The sequence below is a fragment of the Sorghum bicolor genome, chromosome 4 (genome assembly GCF_000003195.3).
Source record: "Sorghum bicolor cultivar BTx623 chromosome 4, Sorghum_bicolor_NCBIv3, whole genome shotgun sequence".
In the NCBI taxonomy this organism is placed as follows: Eukaryota; Viridiplantae; Streptophyta; class Magnoliopsida; order Poales; family Poaceae; genus Sorghum; species Sorghum bicolor.
Genome location: NC_012873.2, coordinates 48,884,984 through 48,895,615, shown reverse-complemented (window position 1 = coordinate 48,895,615; position 10,632 = coordinate 48,884,984). Strand labels below are relative to the sequence as shown.

Genomic DNA, 10,632 nt, shown 5'->3' with positions numbered 1-10,632 from the left:
ATGGACGCCCGAACAATTCTCCGCCAGTCACTTGGAAGGAGTTTACGGAAGGGTTCAGGTCCCATCATATTCCAGAGGGCCTGATAGAACTAAAAGCAGAAGAGTTTCGGTCTCTCAAGCAGGGATCGATGTCAGTCAGTGAGTATCGTGACAAGTTTGCACAACTGTCACGATATGCTCCATATGAGGTGGCCAGGGACTCTGACAAGTAGCGTCTCTTCCTGAAGGGTCTGTATGATGGACTGCAGCTGCAGCTGATGAGCAACACCTACCCTTGCTTCCAAGAATTGGTGAACCGCGCTATTGTCATCGACAACAAGCGCAAGGACATGGATGCAAAGAAGAGAAAGCTCCAGGGGCAGCCGTCGGGCAGCAACACTCGCCCACGTGCGTACCCTCAGCAGGGATTCCCTCAGCCCAGTCAAGGACCACAGAATCAGTGGAACCGTGGTCAGTTTCCTCAGCGTCCCCAGTACTACCAGCAGCACAATCACCAAAACCAACAACGTCCCCAGCAACAGTATGGCAACCAGAATCAGCAACGCCCCCAGCATCAGGTCAGCAATCAGGCACCACGCCAAGGAGTGCCCAATAATGCTCCTGGCAAGAGTGCAGCACCCAGCGGGAATCCCAATGCCTGTTACCGCTGCGGAGAGGTGGGACACTATGCCTACCAGTGCCCCAAGAAGCAGAATCCACCAGCCCAGCAAAATCAGAACAACAATCAAAGGCCTGCTCGACCTCCGTTCTCTGGGAAAGTGAACCATGTGTCCACTGACACAGCTCAGGAAGCACCTGAGGTTATGATGGGTACGTTCAACATCAACTCCATCCCCGCTACAGTACTGTTTGATTCTGGTGCTTCACATTCTTTTATCTCCCAAGCTTTTGTTAGAGTGCATAGCATCCCACTTTGTGCACTGAAAAATTCCATGCTAGTAAATTCACCGCGAGGCACCATGCCAGCTAATTACTGGAGCCCCTCCACTAGTATATCTCTAAGGGGGGTAGATTTCAAGGTGAAACCTATTGTGCTAAGAACCATGGGAATTGACCTCATACTTGGTATGGATTGGATGAAGCAGCATGGGGCAGTAATACAGTGTCAAGAGAGGGCTGTGGTGGTGACATCACCAGGTGGGGATAGAATAAGTGTGGATGTGGCAGTGCAGCCTCAGCCGACTGCTACAGTGAATCAGTTGAGTGGTGGTAATCAAGAAGACTAGGTGGTGGACGAGTTCCCCGATGTTTTCCCGGATGAGTTGCCAGGTATGCCACCAGACCGAGACATTGAATTTCTTATTGAGCTTTTACCTGGAACTGCACCCATAGGAAAAAGACCATATAGAATGGGGGTAAATGAATTAGAGGAACTTAAGAAACAGCTTAAGGAATTGCAAGAAAAAGGGTTTATTCGTCCTAGTTCTTCACCATGGGGTGCACCAGTAATCTTTGTTGATAAGAAAGATGGCACTAGGAGGATGTGTGTGGATTATCGGTCATTAAATGAAGTCACTATTAAAAACAAGTACCCATTGCCTAGAATAGATGACTTATTTGACCAACTGAAAGGAGCATGTGTATTCTCCAAAATTGACCTTCGATCTGGCTATCACCAGTTGAAAATCCGTGCAACTGACATACCTAAGACAGCTTTTACCACAAGGTATGGCTTGTATGAGTATACAGTCATGTCATTTGGGCTGACCAATGCACCTGCATACTTCATGTATATGATGAACAAGGTGTTCATGGAGTATTTGGATAAGTTCGTGGTAGTATTCATTGATGATATATTAATCTTCTCCAAAACCAAAGAAGAACCTGCTGAACACTTGAGGCTGGTCTTGCAAAAGCTTAGAGAGAATAAATTGTATGCCAAGAAAAGCAAGTGTGAGTTTTGGTTGGATGAGGTCTCATTTTTGGGACATGTGGTCTCTAACGGTGGAATAGCCGTAGACCCCAGTAAAGTGCAGGATGTGCTAAATTGGAAGCCTCCAACCAATGCTAGTGAGATCCGTAGCTTTTTGGGACTAGCTGGTTATTATAGGAGATTTATTGAAGGCTTCTCTAAGTTAGCAAAGCCCATGACAGCCCTACTAGAGAAGAGTGCCAAATTTATTTGGTCAGATAAGTGTCAAGAAAATTTTGAGGAGCTAAAGAAAAGGTTGACCACAGCCCCCGTGTTGACCTTACCAGATCTGAGCAAAACCTTCTCTATTTATTGCGATGCATCTCGCCTAGGCCTTGGCTGTGTGCTTATGCAAGAAGGAAGAGTAGTGGCGTACGCATCCAGGCAGTTGAGAAAACATGAGCTGAACTATCCTACTCATGATTTGGAGCTAGCTGCCGTGGTTCATGCTCTGAAGATTTGGAGGCATTATCTAATTGGACATAAGTGTGATATTTATACGGATCACAAAAGTTTGAAGTATATTTTCACACAGTCAGACCTGAACCTAAGGCAACGCTGCTGGCTAGAATTAATAAAGGATTATGACCTGGAAGTGCATTACCATCCCGGGAAGGCAAACGTTGTTGCCGATGCACTTAGCCGAAAGAGTTATGCCAATGGGCTGCAATTGACCTTCATTCCCACAGAGTTGCTAGCTGAAATAGCGCATCTCAATTTGGGTTTAGTGAACAACACTGTTGAATTGGAGTTAGAGCCCACCTTAGAGCAAGAAATCCGCAAAGGTCAGTTGGAAGATGAGAAACTAAAAGAAATTTCAGAGAATGTAGTGCTTGGAAAAGCACCGGGTTTCAAGTTAGACGAAAATGGTACACTATGGTTTGGGAAGAGAATATGTGTGCCAGAAGTGAAATCCATCCGAGATGCAATCCTGCGTGAAGCACATGACTCTGCATATTCAATTCACCCCGGAAGCACCAAGATGTATCTAGATCTTAAAGAAAAATATTGGTGGTATGGATTAAAGAGAGATGTGGCAGAGTATGTAGCGTTATGTGATACTTGTCAGAGGGTGAAAGCCGAGCACCAAAGACCTGCAGGGTTGTTGCAGCCAATGCAAGTGCCTGAGTGGAAATGGGAAGAAGTAGGTATGGATTTCATCACTGGACTGCCCCGCACCCAGCGTGGGTATGATTCAATTTGGGTAATAGTGGATCGACTCACTAAAGTTGCTCACTTTTTGCCCGTTAAGACCAACTATGATGGTGCAAAGTTGGCAAAGTTATATATGGATAGAATCGTGAGTCTGCACGGAGTTCCGAAGAAGATCGTGTCTGATCGGGGTACACAGTTCACATCTCAGTTTTGGCATAAAGTACATGAATCATTGGGAACAAAGTTGAACTTTAGTTCCGCGTATCATCCCCAAACTGATGGGCAGACTGAAAGAGTAAATCAGATTCTAGAAGACATGTTGAGAGCGTGTGCGTTACAGTATGGTACCAGTTGGGACACTAGTTTACCATATGCTGAATTTTCATATAATAATAGTTACCAGAAAAGTCTTGATATGGCACCGTTTGAAGCATTGTATGGGCGGAAATGTAGAACACCTCTGTTTTGGAATCAGACTGGCGAGAGTCAAGTATTTGGACCTGATGTTCTTAGAGATGCAGAGGAAAAAGTGCGGAAAATACGGGACAACTTGAGAGTAGCCCAGTCCCGGCAAAAGAGTTATGCTGATACTAGAAGAAGAGAATTGGCATTCGAGATAGGCGACTATGTGTATTTGAAGGTGTCACCTATGAGAAGTGTCAGGAGGTTTAATATGAAGGGAAAATTGGCACCGAGGTACGTTGGACCGTTCAGAATTCTTAGGAGACGTGGAGAAGTGGCCTATCAGTTAGAGTTGCCTGCGAGTATGTCGGGTATTCATGATGTGTTCCATGTGTCGCAACTGAAGAAATGTTTGCGAGTGCCTGAGGAACAAATTCCATTGGAGGAACTCACAGTTGAAGGAGATCTAACTTATGAGGAATATCCAATCAAGATCTTAGAAACGGCGGAAAGAGTCACCCGGAGTCGGGTTATAAAGATGTGCAAAGTGCAGTGGCACCGATATAAAGAAGAAGAAGCCACTTGGGAAAGAGAAGATGAGCTGAGACAATCTTATCCGTATCTCTTTGAGTAAGCACCATCTCAATCTCGAGGACGAGATTATTTTTAAGGGGGGTAGAATTGTAACACCCAAAAATTTTGTTTCTTTTAAATAGATGAAATGAATTTAAATGAATTTATTTTGTGAGCATTTTTTTTTTCACTATAGGAAAATAAATAAATTTGGAGAAATTAAAATTTAATATAAGCTTAGAGAAAACTTTATGTTGCATTCATGCTGGAGCATTCTTTTATGTGATGAGTGTTTTGAAAACAAATGTCAAACTGATTAAAAATCCATTTGGAAAATGCATTGAAAAATTGTTTGAAAAAAAAAGGAATTTTTCCTTTCCCTTCCCCTTTTCGGCCTGGAGGCCCAGCATCTCCCCCTCCCCCGCGCCCCTTCTTGGGCCGGCCCAGCCGCCTCCCCCTCCCTTCCCCCTCTCTCTCTCACCCGCTGACAGGCCGGGCCCGCCTGTCAGCTCTCTCTTCCCCAACCGTCGCCCCCGCTCTTCTCTCTCTCTCTCGGTTTGGAAACCGCAAGGCCGAAGCCCGCGCCCACGATTTCCCTCCCCCGCGCCTCGGCTTCAGTTGGAGAACCCCCCCAGTGCGCCCGAGCCTCCTTCCCCTCCCCATTCCTCAGCTCCTCGTTTCTGCTCCCATCCGCGAAAACGCAGAGAGAAGCCGCCGCCGCGACCTCTGCGAGAAGCCGCCGTCCGAGCCGTTTTCGTCCTCCTTCTTCACGTCGGTGAGCGCGCCTCGTCCTCCTCTACCTTTTCGGCTTTCTTCCAAGCGTTGCGGTGCTCTCTGGGGCCGGTTTCCGCGAGCTCCGGCGAGCTCCATGGCCGCCGGCCATGGAGCGGGCCGCGCGGGCTCTCCCCGGCCACGCCAAGGCCGGGATTGAGTTCCCCTTGCCCTCCTCTCTCTCCCGGTAGTTTCGGTTCGCAAAACCACGCCCCGTAGCGCCTAAACGAGTTTCTCCGGCGAGCTTCGCAGGCCGGACATGGCAGCGCCGCCGCCATCTCCTTCCCCTCCGGCCAGGCGCGCCGCCTCCTTCTCTCTCCCCTCCCCCTTCTAATCTTGGCCGATCATCAGGAGATCGACGGCCCTGAGCGCACCGTACCCCTTCGCGGGTCGGTTTTGCTAAAGACCCCCCCTGGAATTTAAGTTTCGAGCCGCAGTCCTTAGCGCCTTCGAGTGAAATACGCTTTCTCTGTTAGAAAACGTATTATCCGTCGGTTAGGTCAAAATACGCTTTTAGGAAATTACAGAATTGCCACTGAACTTGTTTTGGTCATAAAATATTCGTTATAGCTCCGATTTGACCCGTTCAAATTGCGTTAGATTCGTAATTAAATTCTCTACATGATAGTACCACTGTTTCTGTATTTTGCCACTTTTTATTTTCAGGGTTAGGTTTAATTAATTAATTGCCTATAGGAAATCGCCGAAAAAAGTCGTAACTTGGTCGTTTTAGCTCCGATTTTCGTGATCTTCGTATCTATGTGGTCGTAGCGAATCGTAGGTTCTGTTTTTAAATATTTTATTTCATTTTTGATCTGTTGGTGTACTGTTCTAATTAAATGATTGTTTGCTTGTATGAATGAACCTGGATGCGTGTTGTTGTGTGGTACCGATCGAGCGCAGACGGTGACGTGTCCGCGGGTGATCCATTTTACTACGAGGAGCAGCAGGACCAGCAGCAGTTCCCCTTCACTGAAGGCAAGTATAACATGGGTTTCCCTTGTACACCTATTCACTTAATTAATTACGCATCTGCATGTGTCTAATTTGGTAACCCTAAGGACATCCTAGCTACCTGACTATATATTTATGACACCTATGGGTAGAATGCATGTGGGTAGCTTTGCTAGTGCTTTAATTAATTGAGAATTTATTATCACTCTGACTTTAATGAATATGATGATCAATGTTGGGAAAAAGGGCTATGGTGCAATTGACTTCGGTCGAGTTGACCTAGACCCTCCGTAAGGACTTCTCTGTAAGCGACAATCCGGGACTTACAGTGCAACCGTGATGGTTATATGGCTCTAACTTTAGCTCAGTAATAGGATCTCATCTAGCTGGTTAGAGGTTACCCGAAAGGGCGCAAGAGGGGCTTGCCACTTTGGGTATAGAACTGCTTCTGTTCCTATGTGTATAGCCGTGATGGAAATGTGCCATAGGAAAGGGGGGTTCTCTATATCTGCCTGCCGAGGAAACCTCGCGGCCCTAACTGGTTAGACGTGGCCTATGGAAGGCTTCATAGTGTTCCCTGCCCGCTCACCTTGGTAGTGTTAGTGGGTCTTGCAAACCCCGGGCATATGGGTAACACGACTTACGGGAAAAGTGCACACCTCTGCGCAGAGTTTGATCAAACTGGTATACTAGCCGTGCTCTCGGACATGAGCGGCCTTGGACCCTTACGGAATAGTTGGGTGTGGATGGTTATGGGGAATAACTAATGAAAATCTGACGCATTGATCGTGATGATTAATGTGGTTTAACCGTGATGGTGATGGTGTTAGCCGTGAAGGTTAACGGTGTTATTATCATGTACTCATTTGGGCTAATTGGGAGCTTAAGCATAATTGATGATTAAATAGGATTAAAACATTGACCAATTAAAATGCTAACTGCAGTAGCCAGTGTCTGACCTCTTTGAGCCGCATAAATTCCTATGTTATGCTTGCGGAGTACGAGATGTACTCACGCTTGTCTTTTTTTTCTTTTGGACAAAAATCCCGGATGGGTAACAAATGACAGCTTTTACGAGGAATTTTCGGAGGACTTCTAGGTTGGCAATCCCCCAGTCGGTCGTCCCTGTGTTGGAGTTATCTTATCATAGCTAGTTATGAGTTTATTTTCCGTTTGTCGCAGACTTTGATATATTTGTGTTGTAATAACGTTTTGTAAGACACTTGTTATGATACATTTGTAATTTGTCGACTTGTGTGCGCGACTATTCCTGGGGCGCACATGAGATTATTGTACTCAAATTTATCCTTAAATTTGGGTGTGACAGGCATCCAGATACAGGCTTCCATCGCGGCTCCTTGTCCTCGACTCCATCGCGGGTGGAGGCGGCACGAGGGAGGAAGAAAAGAAGACGGTCGGGCGAGAGAAGGAACGAGTCGCGCAAGGAAAAGGAAACGTACTCGAGCCAAACTTCCCAACGCGCGTGCTCCAGGTAGTCCGGGATTCCCGGGATTCTAAATTTGCCAAGCCAAAGAGCCTATGCAAAAATGTCTAGTTTGGTCCATCAAATGCCAAGTTTGGCAAAATGCATAAGTCAAATGGCCAACTGTTGGAGACCAATTTTTAAGGTTTTTGGCAAATTTCTAGAATGCATAACCCAAATGGTCAACTGTTGGAGATGCTCTTAGTCCGTTATTATTACAACACGCTTTCTTAAAGGTTAATTGGCCTAGGTTTTCATGATATATAAGCCCGTCCATTTTCATGCTATATTTATAGATTTGTTGAGAGGTATTATTTTCACAATTCTTGTCTGTCTACGAATCATTAGTGCAATGCAAACTGATTAAGTTTATTATGGTGGAATTTTCCCATTTAGGTTTAAGTCCTTGATTTGTTCACTTTTGTAGAGGAAGTTGAAGGTAATAGAGACGAGCTAATTGTATTATACAATTAAACAATGGTATAACACATATGGCCACTGATCCCATCAGTTGCAAGAATCTACGTCGATATATGGCATGGGAATGCATTATTGAAAATATAAAGTATTCAGAGTGAAAACGACAATAGTTCAATTTCCAATAAGTTGGAAAGGCTCCAGAGTAGGGTATGTAGCTTCTGTCACCGTATTATTAATTAGCCGCTAATGCATACGGAGTACTACGTTACTGCCTCTGACTGTTTTAAAATATTCAAAATTTGTATTAAATTATAAGAAATTCTTGGTGAATAAACACTTCAAAAGATAATGTTCACGTGCATACCTACCATTAATTTCTATCACCAAGCCAAATATAGTAATCAGAAAAAGTTACATACTCATTTGTCTTTCCGCATAATATGTTCTAAAATTACTTTACTCCCTCAGTCTCAAAATAAAGACACAATTTCCTTATTATGGTAGTTATTATTAATTGATGAACAATACCGCCGTAGTTTGTGGTAAAATTAATTTACTGGTCATTGGTCAATCCATGAATTCAAAGTCAGGTTAAGCATTCCTTTTTTATAACAAGGTCAGGTTAAGCATCTTTTTCTTTCCTTTTTGACAACAACTTATTTATGTTCCAAAGTATAAGTCGTTTCAGTTTTAATATATTCCTTTTTACTCGCGCTAGTAGTTACTCCTAGTGTGTATTTCTAGAGTTAGGGTGTTTATGGCTCGACGAAGTGTATGAAGACAAAGTATATGATCATACTAAACCATCTAGAGTACTATGTATGTCAAATATGCAAGTATACATAGAATATATAGTTATACTTATTTTATATAATATTGTAGTGGTATTTTAGTAATATATTAAAAAGTATGGACTCTTTTGAAAAAAAATCGCATACTAAGATTTGAAGTATCTTAAATTGAGTATATAAACATACTCAAACTGATAAATTAGTATACATACATACCTAATGTGGTTTATTGAAGATGGGATTAACTACTCCTGAGAGTACACAAAATGCACATATATATTATTTTTAATAAATATCCAACAAAACTTAACACTAGTAGAGAATAGACTTTTCATTTGAGCCTTTAGTCTCAGTATTATTAGGGCCTGAGAGTACAGAGAGTACTTGTCTCGGTTCGACATACCAACTGGGACGAAAGTCCCCATCCAATGGTTGATTGTTAGCTTTTTCACCGTGGTAGCACGAGGGGGGCTTTTACTCCCGGTTTCTGGCTGAGACCGGAATTAAAGGGAAACTTATGTTCCCGGTTGGAGCCACCAGTCGTGGCTAAAGGTTTAATATCGGGTGGTGGCTCCAACCGGGATTAGAATTCCACCGGTATTCAGGGTTTCAACCACAAACCGGGACTACATGTCCTAGCATATGTACTCTCTCCTTTCTCCTCCCCCAACCTGAGCCATTTCCAGTAGCTCTGTATTTTCTTCTTGCTCATCACTAGCTCTGTGTTCATGCTCACGTTGCCGACCATCGATCTCAAGATTTCGTCGACTCCTCCACGCATTTTTCGATTCTAAAGGTTACCAACTTTGTCCTCTCATGATTCATCACTAGCCTTGCTCAATTCGTGGTCTAGAAATAGAGAGATTTGTGGTTTTCTATATTATGGTGGTGTTTTTTGTACCATTTGAACTCAATCACTTGATAGTTTGAATATGGAGATGAAGCTAGGAAGCTTACAGTAGTTCATGAAAACTAGTAATGGGAAATAATAATGGTGAATATGTTTTATTTATTATATATGTGAGCTCAAAAATCACTTGATAGTTTCTATATTGAAATCAAGGAATTTTATAGTAGCTCATGAAAACTAGTATGCACCTTTTATTGCTCATTTCTAGGGATGAAAACGGATGGGATACGGACGGATATCACTGATATTATATTTGTTTTCATATTTTTGGTCAGATTCGGATTCGAATACGGATAATGTCAACCATGACGGATAAGATATGATTGGATGTCGACATCACAAATATACGATTTAAGTATTTGGATACGGATACGATATCGAATGTTGAATATTCGGACTACAGATCTGAACCCCTCTAAACGAAATCGGTCTCGAATACGGTCGGAAAATATCCATACCGTTTTCATCCCTACTCATTTCATGGTTTAGAAATAGTGAAATTTAAGATTTTTAAGAATATATAGCTCATCTATATTAATTAATCATATTAATTGATGGATATGTTGGATCTTTAATCAACTAGTAACCATGCATGTTTTATAATATAGGTTATTACAAGTTTCTAATATGATGTATATGAACCAACAGTGGATGTATAGTGACCGCCGCTCCCCGAGACTAAAGGGGGGACTTCAGTCTCGGGATCACAATCCCGGTTAGACAACTAGGATTAGAGGGGGTTTCTCAACCGTGAGCACAGCCCCAACATGCAGTGGCGGAGTTAGAAATTATATAAAGGGCTGGTCAAAGAATTTCAACATATGATAACTTAGTGTAGCTTAATTGATTAGATTTTTGCACCAAGCTTAAGCTATATTTTTTCTAAATTTATTCTAGTATTTGATGATCTTAATATGTCGCTATTTTCAGGGCGCATATAATGATCAATGAATATTAAAAATTATCAGCTTAGTATTTTGAAAATATTCATATCCGTGGTAGGTGACTGTTCTGTCGATAACGTGGTGCACGTGATGACTCATAAATCCTAAAATCTATTGTCTTAGTATTTCAAAAGTGCTCATAGTGAAATAAGATGTTTGTTTATTCATAGAAGTGATCAGTGTGCGTGCATATATGTGAGTGTCTATATCTATAATGTAATTCACAATAAAAAAGAGATGATCACCAAATTGTTATTCCTAGTCAAATATGTGTCAGTAAAATATAAAGTATAATGAAATATAAGTATTCTAGTAGA

General features: G+C 42.7%; 1 protein-coding gene across 1 annotated transcript; it reads left to right on the top strand.

The window, feature by feature from the left end:
• LOC110434805 (glutenin, high molecular weight subunit DY10-like) lies at positions 258-10,312 on the top strand. The gene is made up of 2 exons (XM_021459532.1): positions 258-810; positions 10,302-10,312. Exons 1-2 carry the CDS (start codon positions 258-260, stop codon positions 10,310-10,312), a joined length of 564 nt encoding a protein of 187 aa, XP_021315207.1.